This window comes from Salmo salar, chromosome ssa02 (assembly GCF_905237065.1).
Source record: "Salmo salar chromosome ssa02, Ssal_v3.1, whole genome shotgun sequence".
Classification (NCBI taxonomy): domain Eukaryota; kingdom Metazoa; phylum Chordata; class Actinopteri; order Salmoniformes; family Salmonidae; genus Salmo; species Salmo salar.
Genome location: NC_059443.1, coordinates 1,386,998 through 1,407,277, shown reverse-complemented (window position 1 = coordinate 1,407,277; position 20,280 = coordinate 1,386,998). Strand labels below are relative to the sequence as shown.

General features: G+C 39.4%; 1 protein-coding gene across 1 annotated transcript; it reads right to left on the bottom strand.

Annotated features, from left to right (window-relative positions):
• Nucleotides 1-673: 673 nt before the first annotated feature.
• cc068 (CC068 protein) lies at nucleotides 674-19,441 on the bottom strand. The gene is given in 4 exon segments (NM_001140764.1): nucleotides 674-1,640; nucleotides 11,254-11,344; nucleotides 18,548-18,640; nucleotides 19,355-19,441. Coding segments are annotated over 4 exon segments (324 nt in total). The 5' UTR covers nucleotides 19,374-19,441; the 3' UTR covers nucleotides 674-1,519.
• Nucleotides 19,442-20,280: the final 839 nt, after the last annotated feature.

Genomic DNA, 20,280 nt, shown 5'->3' with positions numbered 1-20,280 from the left:
TCGAGATCGACCCGTTAGAGACTTTCCCAGAAAGACTTCCAGCTGTAATCGCTGCTAAAGGTGTTTCTAACATGTATTGACTCAGGGGAGTGAATCATTATCTAATTAAGGTATTTTAGGGTTCTATTTTTCATTAACCTTTAAAAACTTTTTTATTTTTTTTTATTTCACTTTGACAGAATATTTTATGTAGATCATTGACAAAAAAAACAATTAAATCCATTATAATCACACTTTTTAACACAAATGTGAAGAAATCCAAGTGGGTGAATATTTACGATAGGCAGATATTGTGTGTGATATTTCATGAACAATTGTCTTACTTGTGCGACTACTGCTTGACAGCTGAACACTGAAATGGCCCCTGCCACGGCTCATTGTGTTGCTATTCCTGTCTTGTAGCATACAGCGCCAGGCTTGTATGAATAAAATGAATAGAGATGAACACATGTAATCTAAAAAGGTAGATGAGATATGGGTGACAGTCAGTGATCCACATCCAGTATAAATCAAGGCTGTGTGGAGGTACGACAGTCACAAGCCTAAGTGACTCAGTAATAACACTTCAAATAGGGATTTCAAGGGACATTGAAAAGGGTGATTGTGAACCTGGAAGTCATTTTTGTGACACCTGTATGGTTTTAAAAAGCCAAAGTCACAACACACAGAGGCTATGAACATCCGTTTGTCTTTATTTATATGTACGTTAACACAATGTCAAGTCAAATGTTATATAATCAGACCTTTTTTTTACAACAACTCTGTCCGTAATGCTTCACCTGTCATCACACCACTAGTTACGGCAACTCACCGGTGAATCCTAATTATGGGATAAGCCTCTACGCAGTATCAATCTGTGTATAATTAGGAACCATCTGGAACATTCTCATAGTGGAGGATGTTGATGTCAACACCTTGAATATTATTCATGTACTTTGGACAGGTCTTATCCTTGGAATCAATCTCACTTTGGACAGTATTGGTTGCTAACAAGCTCAACATGAAAACACTCCCAAAGCATTGACAGAAAGAATTCTTCATAAACATACACAAACTGCAGAGCAGACAGACGGCATCATCAACAAAACATTAATGATCATTCTGAAACAGGAGGACAGTGTGTTTTTCCATCATGGCTGTTTGATCAGATCAACCAGAGGGACTCTGTGGAGGACATGTATCTGTAAGAGATTCCTTTTCTGTACATACAGGTGAACGGAGGCCTTTAGACACACCTTTCCAACCTGGCTCATAGTCGTTACACAGGTCCCTTAGGGCCTAGGATGTCCTCCTGTCTCCTGTCCCTTCGTTGATCTAGTTCCTCCCGTTGGGGCAATGAGCATCCCAACCGGATGTACAATACACACACTGCAAAGCCCTGTGAGTAGCCGTCCCTCCCCCTGCCACCCTCGTGACCCCTAGCTACCTCGTGACCCCTAGCCCCTGCTACCTAACCACTCCTGTAGATCTGAGAGGATTGGACAGGTGGAAGCAACATGTTCAGGGGTCAATTTGGAATCTACATGCTGGTAGGAAGTTTTTGTGAGCGGTTCTTAGCCGCCACCCCTGTCCTCTGGAACTCCAGCTTCTCCTTGATGTACTCCTGCTTGCACTCCTCGAAGAATGCCGAGTCTCTGTAGCTGAGAGACAGAGACAGTGGTGTACAGAAGAACAGTTATCATTAGAACACTGAGTCAGAACTACCATGAAGAACAGTTATCATTAGAACACTGAGTCAGAACTAGTATGAAGAACAGTTATCATTAGAACACTGAGTCAGAACTAGTATGAAGAACAGTTATCATTAGAACACTGAGTCAGAACTAGTACGAAGAACAGTTATCATTAGAACACTGAGTCAGAACTAGTATCGAAGAACAGTTATCATTAGAACACTGAGTCAGAACTAGTACGAAGAACAGTTATCATTAGAACACTGAGTCAGAACTAGTACGAAGAACAGTTATCATTAGAACACTGAGTCAGAACTAGTACGAAGAACAGTTATCATTAGAACACCGAGTCAGAACTAGTACGAAGAACAGTTATCATTAGAACACTGAGTCAGAACTAGTACGAAGAACAGTTATCATTAGAACACTGAGTCAGAACTAGTACGAAGAACAGTTATCATTAGAACACTGAGTCAGAACTAGTACGAAGAACAGTTATCATTAGAACACTGAGTCAGAACTAGTACGAAGAACAGTTATCATTAGAACACTGAGTCAGAACTAGTACGAAGAACAGTTATCATTAGAACACTGAGTCAGAACTAGCACGAAGAACAGTTATCATTAGAACACTGAGTCAGAACTAGCACGAAGAACAGTTATCATTAGAACACTGAGTCAGAACTAGCACGAAGAACAGTTATCATTAGAACACTGAGTCAGAACTAGCACGAAGAACAGTTATCATTAGAACACTGAGTCAGAACTAGCATGAAGAACAGTTATCATTAGAACACTGAGTCAGAACTAGTACGAAGAACAGTTATCATTAGAACACTGAGTCAGAACTAGTACGAAGAACAGTTATCATTAGAACACTGAGTCAGAACTAGTACGAAGAACAGTTATCATTAGAACACTGAGTCAGAACTACCACGAAGAACAGTTATCATTAGAACACTGAGTCAGAACTACCACGAAGAACAGTTATCATTAGAACACTGAGTCAGAACTAGCACGAAGAACAGTTATCATTAGAACACTGAGTCAGAACTAGCACGAAGAACAGTTATCATTAGAACACTGAGTCAGAACTAGCACGAAGAACAGTTATCATTAGAACACTGAGTCAGAACTACCACGAAGAACAGTTATCATTAGAACACTGAGTCAGAACTACCACGAAGAACAGTTATCATTAGAACACTGAGTCAGAACTAGCACGAAGAACAGTTATCATTAGAACACTGAGTCAGAACTACCATGAAGAACAGTTATCATTAGAACACTGAGTCAGAACTAGTACGAAGAACAGTTATCATTAGAACACTGAGTCAGAACTAGTACGAAGAACAGTTATCATTAGAACACTGAGTCAGAACTAGTACGAAGAACAGTTATCATTAGAACACTGAGTCAGAACTAGTACGAAGAACAGTTATCATTAGAACACTGAGTCAGAACTAGTACGAAGAACAGTTATCATTAGAACACTGAGTCAGAACTAGTACGAAGAACAGTTATCATTAGAACACTGAGTCAGAACTAGTACGAAGAACAGTTATCATTAGAACACTGAGTCAGAACTAGTACGAAGAACAGTTATCATTAGAACACTGAGTCAGAACTAGTACGAAGAACAGTTATCATTAGAACACTGAGTCAGAACTAGTACGAAGAACAGTTATCATTAGAACACTGAGTCAGAACTAGCACGAAGAACAGTTATCATTAGAACACTGAGTCAGAACTAGTACGAAGAACAGTTATCATTAGAACACTGAGTCAGAACTAGTACGAAGAACAGTTATCATTAGAACACTGAGTCAGAACTAGTACGAAGAACAGTTATCATTAGAACACTGAGTCAGAACTAGCACGAAGAACAGTTATCATTAGAACACTGAGTCAGAACTAGTACGAAGAACAGTTATCATTAGAACACTGAGTCAGAACTAGTACGAAGAACAGTTATCATTAGAACACTGAGTCAGAACTAGTACGAAGAACAGTTATCATTAGAACACTGAGTCAGAACTAGTATGAAGAACAGTTATCATTAGAACACTGAGTCAGAACTAGTACGAAGAACAGTTATCATTAGAACACTGAGTCAGAACTAGTACGAAGAACAGTTATCATTAGAACACTGAGTCAGAACTAGCATGAAGAACAGTTATCATTAGAACACTGAGTCAGAACTAGTACGAAGAACAGTTATCATTAGAACACTGAGTCAGAACTAGCACGAAGAACAGTTATCATTAGAACACTGAGTCAGAACTAGTACGAAGAACAGTTATCATTAGAACACTGAGTCAGAACTAGTACGAAGAACAGTTATCATTAGAACACTGAGTCAGAACTAGCACGAAGAACAGTTATCATTAGAACACTGAGTCAGAACTAGCACGAAGAACAGTTATCATTAGAACACTGAGTCAGAACTAGCACGAAGAACAGTTATCATTAGAACACTGAGTCAGAACTAGTACGAAGAACAGTTATCATTAGAACACTGAGTCAGAACTAGCACGAAGAACAGTTATCATTAGAACACTGAGTCAGAACTAGTACGAAGAACAGTTATCATTAGAACACTGAGTCAGAACTAGTACGAAGAACAGTTATCATTAGAACACTGAGTCAGAACTAGCACGAAGAACAGTTATCATTAGAACACTGAGTCAGAACTAGCACGAAGAACAGTTATCATTAGAACACTGAGTCAGAACTAGTACGAAGAACAGTTATCATTAGAACACTGAGTCAGAACTAGTACGAAGAACAGTTATCATTAGAACACTGAGTCAGAACTAGTACGAAGAACAGTTATCATTAGAACACTGAGTCAGAACTAGCACGAAGAACAGTTATCATTAGAACACTGAGTCAGAACTAGCACGAAGAACAGTTATCATTAGAACACTGAGTCAGAACTAGTATGAAGAACAGTTATCATTAGAACACTGAGTCAGAACTAGCATGAAGAACAGTTATCATTAGAACACTGAGTCAGAACTAGTACGAAGAACAGTTATCATTAGAACACTGAGTCAGAACTAGCACGAAGAACAGTTATCATTAGAACACTGAGTCAGAACTAGCACGAAGAACAGTTATCATTAGAACACTGAGTCAGAACTAGTACGAAGAACAGTTATCATTAGAACACTGAGTCAGAACTAGTATGAAGAACAGTTATCATTAGAACACTGAGTCAGAACTAGTACGAAGAACAGTTATCATTAGAACACTGAGTCAGAACTAGTACGAAGAACAGTTATCATTAGAACACTGAGTCAGAACTAGTACGAAGAACAGTTATCATTAGAACACTGAGTCAGAACTAGTACGAAGAACAGTTATCATTAGAACACTGAGTCAGAACTAGTACGAAGAACAGTTATCATTAGAACACTGAGTCAGAACTAGCACGAAGAACAGTTATCATTAGAACACTGAGTCAGAACTAGTACGAAGAACAGTTATCATTAGAACACTGAGTCAGAACTAGTACGAAGAACAGTTATCATTAGAACACTGAGTCAGAACTAGCACGAAGAACAGTTATCATTAGAACACTGAGTCAGAACTAGCACGAAGAACAGTTATCATTAGAACACTGAGTCAGAACTAGTACGAAGAACAGTTATCATTAGAACACTGAGTCAGAACTAGTACGAAGAACAGTTATCATTAGAACACTGAGTCAGAACTAGTACGAAGAACAGTTATCATTAGAACACTGAGTCAGAACTAGCACGAAGAACAGTTATCATTAGAACACTGAGTCAGAACTAGCACGAAGAACAGTTATCATTAGAACACTGAGTCAGAACTAGTACGAAGAACAGTTATCATTAGAACACTGAGTCAGAACTAGTACGAAGAACAGTTATCATTAGAACACTGAGTCAGAACTAGTACGAAGAACAGTTATCATTAGAACACTGAGTCAGAACTAGCACGAAGAACAGTTATCATTAGAACACTGAGTCAGAACTAGTACGAAGAACAGTTATCATTAGAACACTGAGTCAGAACTAGTACGAAGAACAGTTATCATTAGAACACTGAGTCAGAACTAGTACGAAGAACAGTTATCATTAGAACACTGAGTCAGAACTAGTACGAAGAACAGTTATCATTAGAACACTGAGTCAGAACTAGTACGAAGAACAGTTATCATTAGAACACTGAGTCAGAACTAGTACGAAGAACAGTTATCATTAGAACACTGAGTCAGAACTAGCACGAAGAACAGTTATCATTAGAACACTGAGTCAGAACTAGTACGAAGAACAGTTATCATTAGAACACTGAGTCAGAACTAGTACGAAGAACAGTTATCATTAGAACACTGAGTCAGAACTAGTACGAAGAACAGTTATCATTAGAACACTGAGTCAGAACTAGTACGAAGAACAGTTATCATTAGAACACTGAGTCAGAACTAGCACGAAGAACAGTTATCATTAGAACACTGAGTCAGAACTAGCACGAAGAACAGTTATCATTAGAACACTGAGTCAGAACTAGTACGAAGAACAGTTATCATTAGAACACTGAGTCAGAACTAGCACGAAGAACAGTTATCATTAGAACACTGAGTCAGAACTAGCACGAAGAACAGTTATCATTAGAACACTGAGTCAGAACTAGTACGAAGAACAGTTATCATTAGAACACTGAGTCAGAACTAGCACGAAGAACAGTTATCATTAGAACACTGAGTCAGAACTAGTACGAAGAACAGTTATCATTAGAACACTGAGTCAGAACTAGCACGAAGAACAGTTATCATTAGAACACTGAGTCAGAACTAGCACGAAGAACAGTTATCATTAGAACACTGAGTCAGAACTAGTACGAAGAACAGTTATCATTAGAACACTGAGTCAGAACTAGTACGAAGAACAGTTATCATTAGAACACTGAGTCAGAACTAGTACGAAGAACAGTTATCATTAGAACACTGAGTCAGAACTAGTACGAAGAACAGTTATCATTAGAACACTGAGTCAGAACTAGCACGAAGAACAGTTATCATTAGAACACTGAGTCAGAACTAGTACGAAGAACAGTTATCATTAGAACACTGAGTCAGAACTAGTACGAAGAACAGTTATCATTAGAACACTGAGTCAGAACTAGTATGAAGAACAGTTATCATTAGAACACTGAGTCAGAACTAGCACGAAGAACAGTTATCATTAGAACACTGAGTCAGAACTAGTACGAAGAACAGTTATCATTAGAACACTGAGTCAGAACTAGTACGAAGAACAGTTATCATTAGAACACTGAGTCAGAACTAGTACGAAGAACAGTTATCATTAGAACACTGAGTCAGAACTAGCACGAAGAACAGTTATCATTAGAACACTGAGTCAGAACTAGCACGAAGAACAGTTATCATTAGAACACTGAGTCAGAACTAGCACGAAGAACAGTTATCATTAGAACACTGAGTCAGAACTAGTACGAAGAACAGTTATCATTAGAACACTGAGTCAGAACTAGTACGAAGAACAGTTATCATTAGAACACTGAGTCAGAACTAGCACGAAGAACAGTTATCATTAGAACACTGAGTCAGAACTAGTACGAAGAACAGTTATCATTAGAACACTGAGTCAGAACTAGTACGAAGAACAGTTATCATTAGAACACTGAGTCAGAACTAGTATGAAGAACAGTTATCATTAGAACACTGAGTCAGAACTAGTACGAAGAACAGTTATCATTAGAACACTGAGTCAGAACTAGTACGAAGAACAGTTATCATTAGAACACTGAGTCAGAACTAGTACGAAGAACAGTTATCATTAGAACACTGAGTCAGAACTAGTATGAAGAACAGTTATCATTAGAACACTGAGTCAGAACTAGCACGAAGAACAGTTATCATTAGAACACTGAGTCAGAACTAGTACGAAGAACAGTTATCATTAGAACACTGAGTCAGAACTAGTACGAAGAACAGTTATCATTAGAACACTGAGTCAGAACTAGCACGAAGAACAGTTATCATTAGAACACTGAGTCAGAACTAGTACGAAGAACAGTTATCATTAGAACACTGAGTCAGAACTAGTACGAAGAACAGTTATCATTAGAACACTGAGTCAGAACTAGTACGAAGAACAGTTATCATTAGAACACTGAGTCAGAACTAGTACGAAGAACAGTTATCATTAGAACACTGAGTCAGAACTAGTACGAAGAACAGTTATCATTAGAACACTGAGTCAGAACTAGCACGAAGAACAGTTATCATTAGAACACTGAGTCAGAACTAGTACGAAGAACAGTTATCATTAGAACACTGAGTCAGAACTAGCACGAAGAACAGTTATCATTAGAACACTGAGTCAGAACTAGCACGAAGAACAGTTATCATTAGAACACTGAGTCAGAACTAGTACGAAGAACAGTTATCATTAGAACACTGAGTCAGAACTAGTACGAAGAACAGTTATCATTAGAACACTGAGTCAGAACTAGTACGAAGAACAGTTATCATTAGAACACTGAGTCAGAACTAGTACGAAGAACAGTTATCATTAGAACACTGAGTCAGAACTAGTACGAAGAACAGTTATCATTAGAACACTGAGTCAGAACTAGTACGAAGAACAGTTATCATTAGAACACTGAGTCAGAACTAGTATGAAGAACAGTTATCATTAGAACACTGAGTCAGAACTAGTACGAAGAACAGTTATCATTAGAACACTGAGTCAGAACTAGTACGAAGAACAGTTATCATTAGAACACTGAGTCAGAACTAGTACGAAGAACAGTTATCATTAGAACACTGAGTCAGAACTAGTATGAAGAACAGTTATCATTAGAACACTGAGTCAGAACTAGCATGAAGAACAGTTATCATTAGAACACTGAGTCAGAACTAGTACGAAGAACAGTTATCATTAGAACACTGAGTCAGAACTAGTACGAAGAACAGTTATCATTAGAACACTGAGTCAGAATTAGTATGAAGAACAGTTATCATTAGAACACTGAGTCAGAACTAGTACGAAGAACAGTTATCATTAGAACACTGAGTCAGAACTAGTATGAAGAACAGTTATCATTAGAACACTGAGTCAGAACTAGCATGAAGAACAGTTATCATTAGAACACTGAGTCAGAACTAGTACGAAGAACAGTTATCATTAGAACACTGAGTCAGAACTAGTACGAAGAACAGTTATCATTAGAACACTGAGTCAGAACTAGTACGAAGAACAGTTATCATTAGAACACTGAGTCAGAACTAGCATGAAGAACAGTTATCATTAGAACACTGAGTCAGAACTAGTACGAAGAACAGTTATCATTAGAACACTGAGTCAGAACTAGCATGAAGAACAGTTATCATTAGAACACTGAGTCAGAACTAGCATGAAGAACAGTTATCATTAGAACACTGAGTCAGAACTAGTACGAAGAACAGTTATCATTAGAACACTGAGTCAGAACTAGTATGAAGAACAGTTATCATTAGAACACTGAGTCAGAACTAGTACGAAGAACAGTTATCATTAGAACACTGAGTCAGAACTAGCATGAAGAACAGTTATCATTAGAACACTGAGTCAGAACTAGTATGAAGAACAGTTATCATTAGAACACTGAGTCAGAACTAGTATGAAGAACAGTTATCATTAGAACACTGAGTCAGAACTAGCATGAAGAACAGTTATCATTAGAACACTGAGTCAGAACTAGTATGAAGAACAGTTATCATTAGAACACTGAGTCAGAACTAGTATGAAGAACAGTTATCATTAGAACACTGAGTCAGAACTAGCATGAAGAACAGTTATCATTAGAACACTGAGTCAGAACTAGTATGAAGAACAGTTATCATTAGAACACTGAGTCAGAACTAGTATGAAGAACAGTTATCATTAGAACACTGAGTCAGAACTAGTATGAAGAACAGTTATCATTAGAACACTGAGTCAGAACTAGTATGAAGAACAGTTATCATTAGAACACTGAGTCAGAACTAGTATGAAGAACAGTTATCATTAGAACACTGAGTCAGAACTAGTATGAAGAACAGTTATCATTAGAACACTGAGTCAGAACTAGTATGAAGAACAGTTATCATTAGAACACTGAGTCAGAACTAGTATGAAGAACAGTTATCATTAGAACACTGAGTCAGAACTAGTATGAAGAACAGTTATCATTAGAACACTGAGTCAGAACTAGTATGAAGAACAGTTATCATTAGAACACTGAGTCAGAACTAGTATGAAGAACAGTTATCATTAGAACACTGAGTCAGAACTAGTATGAAGAACAGTTATCATTAGAACACTGAGTCAGAACTAGTATGAAGAACAGTTATCATTAGAACACTGAGTCAGAACTAGCATGAAGAACAGTTATCATTAGAACACTGAGTCAGAACTAGTATGAAGAACAGTTATCATTAGAACACTGAGTCAGAACTAGTATGAAGAACAGTTATCATTAGAACACTGAGTCAGAACTAGTATGAAGAACAGTTATCATTAGAACACTGAGTCAGAACTAGCATGAAGAACAGTTATCATTAGAACACTGAGTCAGAACTAGTATGAAGAACAGTTATCATTAGAACACTGAGTCAGAACTAGTATGAAGAACAGTTATCATTAGAACACTGAGTCAGAACTAGTATGAAGAACAGTTATCATTAGAACACTGAGTCAGAACTAGTATGAAGAACAGTTATCATTAGAACACTGAGTCAGAACTAGTATGAAGAACAGTTATCATTAGAACACTGAGTCAGAACTAGTATGAAGAACAGTTATCATTAGAACACTGAGTCAGAACTAGTATGAAGAACAGTTATCATTAGAACACTGAGTCAGAACTAGTATGAAGAACAGTTATCATTAGAACACTGAGTCAGAACTAGTATGAAGAACAGTTATCATTAGAACACTGAGTCAGAACTAGTATGAAGAACAGTTATCATTAGAACACTGAGTCAGAACTACCATGAAGAACAGTTATCATTAGAACACTGAGTCAGAACTAGTATGAAGAACAGTTATCATTAGAACACTGAGTCAGAACTAGTATGAAGAACAGTTATCATTAGAACACTGAGTCAGAACTAGTATGAAGAACAGTTATCATTAGAACACTGAGTCAGAACTAGTATGAAGAACAGTTATCATTAGAACACTGAGTCAGAACTAGTATGAAGAACAGTTATCATTAGAACACTGAGTCAGAACTAGTATGAAGAACAGTTATCATTAGAACACTGAGTCAGAACTAGTATGAAGAACAGTTATCATTAGAACACTGAGTCAGAACTAGTATGAAGAACAGTTATCATTAGAACACTGAGTCAGAACTAGTATGAAGAACAGTTATCATTAGAACACTGAGTCAGAACTAGTATGAAGAATATACTAGAAAAAAATACATGTATTGTACTTGATATAATTTGTTTGGTCTTAAATGGTAATAAAATAAATGTATTTGTTTTAAAGTGTAAATAAAAGACATGTTTTATGAAGCCTTATTGATTACATGAGGTGTGAGTTAGTTGACTCACTGTACGGTTAGACAGTCCTTCAGGGCAGCGTTCTGATCCCGACACTTGAACACCATCAGGAAGCCAGTCTCTTTACAGCAGTGGTTGAACGCTGAAACCAGATAGATGCAAGGAGACATAGATTTAGCCAGTAAATGACCACCATCAGGAAGCCAGTCTCTTTACAGCAGTGGTTGAACGCTGAAACCAGATAGATGCAAGGAGACATAGATTTAGCCAGTAAATGACCACCATCAGGAAGCCAGTCTCTTGACAGGGGCTTTTTAAAAAGCAGCCAGGGTAAGAGCCCCAGTCTAAAAAGGTCATGTCTCTTTCAAATCTGTCCCCCTCTGCCAATCTGAGTGTAGCCACAGGCTGAGAGGAGAGAGAGGGGACAGCCAACCATACCGTCTCTGCTAGGCATCTCTGCCACACGGTGACAAGCCTGGTCAAAGTAGATACTACCGTAGTGAGTACTGACAGGCCTCTTATCTTACCAGCCCCAATGTTTCCTCTACCGCCAGGCTGAAGTAAAAGACTGACTATCATATGTATTCATACTTGTGGTTGGTGTTTCTGTCCACATTGGCACCAGTGTAACTATCTGGCTGGCATGGCCCATTATAACTGTTCTTCACACAGACCAGGCCTATCTGGCTATTAATATGAATGGAAAAGAGCAGCAATCTAAACTATTCATACAGAGGAGAGGCCATACATGAAGAATAATGCTGAGCCATTAGGGCTTTCTATTCATTCAGAGAGGCCATACATGTAGAATAGTGCTGAGCTATTAGGGCTTTCTATTCATTCAGAGGAGAGGCCATACATGAAGAATAGTGCTGAGCCATTAGGGCTTTCTATTCATACAGAGGAGGAGGAGAGGCCATACATGAAGAATAGTGCTGAGCCATAAGGGCTTTTTGAGGTTGGTTCGAGTTTCAGTTCCATTTTTTTTTTTTATTTTTTTTTTATCATCACGGTTTTCGATTTCGGTTTTGATAATGTATTATGAAATAATGATGTTATAATGATTTGAGAGCTTTTAAAATAGAAAAATAGAAAATTCAATTTCCAAAACATTGAAAATGTTATATTGTCTCTGTCAGGCCCACATTGGGTAGACATCAATAGAACAGGAAATTACTAGGAAATAATACAATATTTCAGTTGCGTATTTTAATTGGTTTTTATTTGATGACTTTATTCTTTTCATTCCTTAAAGTAAAATCATCTGATCTCTGCTCAGACAGAAGCAGCCAGCCAGGCCATCTAGCGCTATGTGCTCCCCATACTGTACGGTCTTTAGTCACCCTATTTAGCTAGCCTGCCTAAGTACACTGCAGAGCGGTCTGCTCAAATCATTTGACTAGTTCTTCAAAAGAAGATAAGGCATACTTTCACTAACTGTCTCTACCTCCTCTCCTAGTTGTGTTGTGTACAGTCCTCTGTCATGTGGTCTATGCGGTCTGTGTGTATCTAACGTAACATAGCAGGCGTAATGCTCATATCGCTGCCCTAACAAAATGGGAGTGTTTGTCCCAAAGGCGGGAAGGCTTAGGTCCAAAAATAAGCTCATTGAAACGCATTGGGATTCATTTTAGACAGATTTTAGTGAAGAGTGAAACGTCTCGCTTCGCCTCTTTCATCCGTCTCTGTGCCATAAAAATAAAAAATGGTGCAATGGATTATGGTCATTATACACTGAACAAAAAATATAAAAACGCAACAATTTCAAGATTTTACAGAGTTACAGTTCATATAAGGAAACCAGCCAATCAGAATGAGTTTTTTCCCCCACAAAAGGGCTTTATTACAGATAGAAATAGTCCTGAATTTCATCAGCTGTCCTGGTGGCTGGTCTCAGACGATCCCTGGGACGGAGTGGTTACACATGGTCTGTGGTTTTTAGTCCGGTTGGACGTACTGACAAATTGTCTAAAACGGCGTTGGAGGTGGCTTATGGTAGAGAAATGAACATTCAATCTTCCGGCAACAGCTTTGGTGGACATTCCTGCAGTCAGCATGTAAATTGCGCGCTCCCTCAACATGAGACATCCATGGTATTGTGTTGTTTGACAAAACTGCACATTTTTGAGTGGCCATATATTGTCCAAAGCACAATATGCCACATCGGTAAGGTGGACGGATTATCTTGGCAAAGGAGAAATGCTCACTAACAGGGATGTAAACCAATTCTTGCACAACATTTTAGAGGAATAAGCTTTTTGTGTGTATGGGATATTTTATTTCAGCTCATGAAACCAACACTTTACATGTTGCGTTTATATTTTTTGTTCAGTATAGTTAATTACCACGTTTCTGCGCTGAACTTAGTTTGAATATTTACTTATGAAAACTACAACTCCCTTCAGCCCAGCTTCCCACATCGTTATTGACTTGATTTCTCTCATGAATTATTTGGGCTCCCAAAAAAACTAACTAAATGGAATTCAAGTAATTGAACCGACATCGGTCAAGTAGCTGTTTAATAACCGGAAGAAATAGGAAACGGACGTTAAATCGCTCAACACTAATGATCTATGAATAACATGCTAACTCTAAACCAACCAGGTCTATATTTACTCTGAATAACATGCTAACTCTAAACCAACCAGGTCTATATTTACTCTGAATAACATACAGAACTCTGTAAACCAACCAGGTCTATATTAACTCTGAATAACATACAGAACTCTCTAAACCAACCAGGTCTATATTTACTCTGAATAACATACAGAACTCTCTAAACCAACCAGGTCTATATTTACTCTGAATAACATACAGAACTCTGTAAACCAACCAGGTCTATATTTACTCTGAATAACATACAGAACTCTGTAAACCAACGAGGTCTATATTAACTCTGAATAACATGCTAACTCTAAACCAACGAGGTCTATATTTACTCTGAATAACATGCTAACTGTAAACCAACGAGGTCTATATTTACTCTGAATAACATACAGAACTCTCTAAACCAACCAGGTCTATATTTACTCTGAATAACATGCTAACTCTAAACCAACCAGGTCTATATTAACTCTGAATAACATGCTAACTCTAAACCAACCAGGTCTATATTTACTCTGAATAACATGCTAACTCTAAACCAACCAGGTCTATATTTACTCTGAATAACATACAGAACTCTCTAAACCAACCAGGTCTATATTTACTCTGAATAACATACAGAACTCTGTAAACCAACCAGGTCTATATTAACTCTGAATAACATGCTAACTGTAAACCAACCAGGTCTATATTAACTCTGAATAACATGCTAACTCTAAACCAACCAGGTCTATATTTACTCTGAATAACATGCTAACTGTAAACCAACGAGGTCTATATTTACTCTGAATAACATACAGAACTCTCTAAACCAACGAGGTCTATATTAACTCTGAATAACATGCTAACTGTAAACCAACGAGGTCTATATTGACTCTGAATAACATGCTAACTGTAAACCAACGAGGTCTATATTAACTCTGAATAACATACAGAACTCGGTGTGTCTCTTTTAGTTTGACCATAGAAGACACATTTAGGGCTGAGATGGTCGACTTAACAAGGATTCTCCTTTCTAACCATTTCCTAAAAAAGACATGATGTTTGGCAAGCAGTTGAGACCCTGACAAACAGCTGAGTGCAAGGTGAATCACACAGAGATGGAGTTAGCCATTAGGCCTAACTGCGTTAAGACTACAGAGATAAAAAAAAAATAAACAAGGTATTTTCCTTTCAATCCTTTAACTGATATCAAGGTGTTGTGGATGAAAGGTGCCATTGTGTTGGTGGTGCTAAAGAGGTGCTGAAGGGTCCTGGCCTTGTCTCTCACGCTGTTAGCCAGGTCTTTGGTAGACTTTAATTAGCCTCGTTCGTCCCCCGTCCCCCCCCCGTCTCCAGCGTCTCATAAACAACCATGGGATACATCCCAAAATTGACAATGTACCCTAACCCTACGAAGTGCACTACTTTTTCTTTTGACCAGAGCCTTGCTCAACAGTAGTACACTGTATAGAGAATAGGGTACCATTTGGGATGCAAACCCATCATCATAATCTCCCTGTTATGATCAGCGTGATTATCACCACGACTTGCTTTCATCCGAACGCAGAAAACCTGCAGAAGCAATTTGAAGAGGCAGAACAGTGTGACTAATCTAAATCAGTAGAACAGAAACACAGAGGACTGTACTGGGGCCTGACACCGCCGCTGGTATCCCATCACACATCAGCAGTCACCCAACACAGTCACAGAAAAGACCATAGTGACAGTGATCTCAGAGGTAGCCTCCCAACTGACACCCTATTCCCTATATAGTGCACTACTTTTGACCAGGGCCCATTAGGGAATAGGGTGCCACGTAGGACGCGCCCATTATCCAGTGATCTCCACTAGAGACGACGTGGTAGTGAGAGGGAGGGGACTTCAGGAGGAGGTATGGAGTAGTGAGGGATTATTCCCCCCCCCCACTAAAATGATAATCTCCTAATCCGAGTCCCCAGATGAAACTGACATTAAATCGACTCTACAGAATAATCTATGTGATGATGAGATATGGAGAGCTGACTGTTCTGAAGTAGCTGATCAAATCAGTGCAGTAGTAAGGACACGTGTCTTAGAAAAGGGCATGGGTTTGGAGAGGTGATGTCATTCTGGTAGACTAGTGGGGAAAGAAGCTGCTGCACGACGGGTCGTCATCAGATCAGATCAGAGTAAACACCGAGAAAAACACACCGTCTCTGGTCAGAGTAAACACCGAGAAAAACACACCGTCTCTGGTCAGAGTAAACACCGAGAAAAACACACCGTCTCTGGTCAGAGTAAACACCAAGAAAACACACCATCTCTGATCAGAGTAAACACCGAGAAAACACACCGTCTCTGGTGAGAGTAAACACACCGCTTCTGGTCAGAGTAAACACCGAGAAAACGCACCGTCTCTGGTCAGAGTAAACACACCGCTTCTGGTCAGAGTAAACACCGAGAAAACGCACCGTCTCTGGTCAGAGTAAACACACCGTCTCTGGTCAGAGTAAACACCAAGAAAAACACACCGTCTCTGGTCAGCATAAACACCAAGAAAACACACCGTCTCTGGTCAGAGTAAACACCAAGAAAACACACCGTCCCTGATCAGAGTAAACACCAAGAAAACACACCGTCTCTGATCAGAGTAAACACACCATCTCTGGTCAGAGTAAACACCAAGAAAACACACCGTCCCTGATCAGAGTAAACACCAAGAAAACACACCGTCTCTGGTCAGAGTAAACACCAAGAAAAACACACCGTCTCTGGTCAGAGTAAACACCGAGAAAAACACACCGTCTCTGGTCAGAGTAACCAAGAAAAACACACCGTCTCTGGTCAGAGTAAACACCGAGAAAAACACACCGTCTCTGGTCAGAGTAAAAGAGAAAAACACACCGTCTCTGATCAGAGTAAACACCGAAAAAACACACCGTCTCTGGTCAGAGTAAAACGAAAACACACCGTCTCTGGTCAGAGTAAACACCAAGAAAAACACACCGTCTCTGGTCAGAGTAAACACCGAGAAAAAACACACCGTCTCTGGTCAGAGTAAACACCGAGAAAACACACCGTCTCTGATCAGAGTAAACACACCGTCTCTGATCAGAGTAAACACACCGTCTCTGATCAGAGTAAACACACCGTCTCTGGTCAGATGTTTTATGGAACTGTATTTAACTAAACAACATTACATAACATACACGCATGCACAAACACACAGGTCAGAGCAAACAGCCACTGCAAGCATCAGTAATACAAATAGGGTAGTATGCAGGCAATACAGCAGCTAGGGCTGGGGTGGAGGTGTGAAAAGGAGGGGGCAGAGAGGAGACCAGAAGGGGATTTCCACAGCCCTGTCACCTCGAGGGCTAGGCTGTGTCTCTCTGGGCGAGCAGCAGCAGGCGTGCAGCCTCAGAGGATGAAGAGGACTTTAGGCCTAACCACAATCGAAGTACCTATGCAGCACCGAGAGTTGCTGTTGGGCAATCCCAAAGTAACAGAATGATGCAGAGCCGTTTTCACTTTAAAATGGACGCCAAAACAAAAACCAATGATTGTCAACTTAAAACAAACAATACAACTCCATGCACAATTACTTTTAACAACTTTCAAAGAACATTTTACCAAAAAAAACACATTTACTTGAACAATGCAGATGTACATTTTGGTAACAGAATGACGGTTTGTGCAGCTGGTGCCATGCCAAAATGGTGCATCTGCACTGTTCATCCATAAAATGTGTTTATGTAAAAAAAATAAAAAATGGTGGAAATTGTTAAAAGTAGTCTTTATGCATAGAGTTGTATGGTTTGTTTAACTTTGCAAAAAAATTGTTTTTTGTTTGACATACATTTTAAAGTGAAATATCTGAGTCTCAGCATCATTCCGTTGCCGTGGAATTGCCCTGCAACATTTACATTTTAGTCATTTAGCAGACGCTCTTATCCAGAGCGACTTACAGTGGTGAATGCATACATTTCATAGATTTTGAAAAACTTTTCCCCCCAGTACTGGTCCCCCGTGGGAATCGAACCCACAACCCTGGCGTTGCAAACACCATGCTCTACCAACTGAGCCACACGGGACCACAACATTAGAGCAGCGGCTCAGAGTCTTCGTAAGGTTCAAAAATAAATAAAATGTTGATGTCAGCAGCATAAAGTGAATTTAGAGATGTTAGTAACAAAAACATTCAACTGCAGTCTGTTTCAAGTATCTTCCTGTAAAAAGAAGAACATTTGCCAAGTTTCTGTTAGGCCTACATGTTGAGCAATAACGAGATCAGATCAGCAGTCTACACTCCTTATAATACAGATACACTGCTAGAAAAAGGACATTGGAGGCAGAAAAGAGGAAGTTCATTGTATCAAGTGGTATATTCATATTTAACCACCATATCAGGTTTGATCTTGACTGTATTTTTTTCTTCATCGGGTCATCTACTTCTGACTGGTTTTCAGACAGGGCATGACAGCCAGATCAACGCAACAGAAAAACACAAATATACATAACAGGGGAGGTATCCATTAATACTCTGTCATGGCTCAGGGCATTAACAGGGCCTTTGCTTGAGATTGTAACTGGGAAGGTGCATAGAGACTTCAACAATACAATGTGTATAAACAGCGAAGGTGAACGGTGGATATATCTCTGTGAGCATCTTGGGTTCCAGATCATATATCCTGGGAGCCACAAGACTGTAAGCCCGCTGTGACCTAAAGCATTTGTTCAGGGAACTAACACATGTGTTTTATTAATCTCAGATATTCACCTGTAACCTTTTCAGCACAGAGCTCCTTGGCTTTCTCCCTCATCATCTTGGGTATGAGTACATCTGTCTCCACATGCCTCAGGAAAGGCTCCTCTGGAACACACACACACACACACACACACACACACACACACACACACACACACACACACACACACACACACACACATCAGTCATAGCTACCCTGCTGTACCAGGGCTAGCATATCCATCAAACTAGCTAGCTAGTTAGACACAGTAGACGCTAGGTAACTATAGCTAACAACATCTAGGTAACCCAGTTGTTTCTGAGCTCGCAAGCGATGAACGTGGAAGATTAGAAGTATGACAGCTAAGTTAGCTAGTATGTCAGGAAAACAGTTTAAAGTTAAACGTTTAATCGGCTACGACACTTGCTCACCGTGATAGTTAGCTAGCCAATTGAATGACATGTTGACTGTACTGAAGCTAGCTTAGTTAGCCCTGGCTAGCGACGTCTAACTGCTAATGCTAGCATGCTTTACAACTAGTAAAGAACAAGACCCCGCACTGTTGAAGCTCCCAATTCACCGCTTTACTGACAACGTTTCGATTCGACGAAGATCCGTGTCGGGATCGAAACTTTGTCAATAAAGCGGTGAATTGGGAGCTTTAACAGTGTGCTTGGGCCTTCTTGTTCTTTACCTAGACTTTGTTAGTCCAGAACCTAACGTTATGTTTTTAAGGATGTGCGTATGATAACACACTTTTCTATAGATGCTTTACAACTATAACAATGCCGTAAGAGCGACATAGGATAATGATACTCAACATATTGTCTATACAATACCTGCTTTGGTTGCTTCCATAATTATCAGCAGTGTTGCTGAATCAAAACATTACAAAACTGAAGCAAAGTCACCTCTCTTCATCATCACGTTACTTCCGCGTGCGTCACTCAACTGTGGAACGAACTACAATCCCCACAGTTCTCCACAACTTTGAACTACAAAGGCCTGTTTTTTTATATTGATTTATTGATTTAACCTTTATTTAACCAGGTAGGCAAGTTGAGAACAAGTTCTCATTTACAATTGCGACCTGGCCAAGATAAAGCAAAGCAGTTCGACACATACAACAACTCAGAGTTACACATGGAGTAAAACAAACATACAGTCAATAATACAGTAGAAAAATAAGTCTATGTGAGCAAATGAGGTGAGATAAGGGAGGTAAAGGCAAAAAAGGCCATGGTGGCAAAGTAAATACAATATAGCAAGTAAAACACTGGAATGGTAGATTTGTAGTGGAAGAAAGTGCAAAATAGAAATAGAAATAATGGGGTGCAAAGGAGCAAAATAAATACAGTAGGGGAAGCGGTAGTTGTATGGGCTAAATTATAGATGGGCTACAGGTACAGGTGCAGTGATCTGTGAGCTGCTCTGACAGCTGGTGCTTAAAGCTAGTGAGGGAGATAAGTGTTTACAGTTTCAGAGATTTTTGTAGTTCGTTCCAGTCACTGGCAGCAGAGAACTGTAAGGAAAGACGGCCAAAGGAGGAATTGGCTTTGGGGGTGACCAGAGAGATATACCTGCTGGAGCGCATGCTACAGGTGGGTGCTGCTATGGTGACCAGCGAGCTGAGATAAGGGGGGGACTTTACCTAGCAGGGTCTTGTAGATGACCTGGAGCCAGTGGGTTTGGCGATGAGTATGAAGCGAGGGCCAGCCAATGAGAGCGTACAGGTCGCAGTGGTGGGTAGTATATGGGGCGTTGG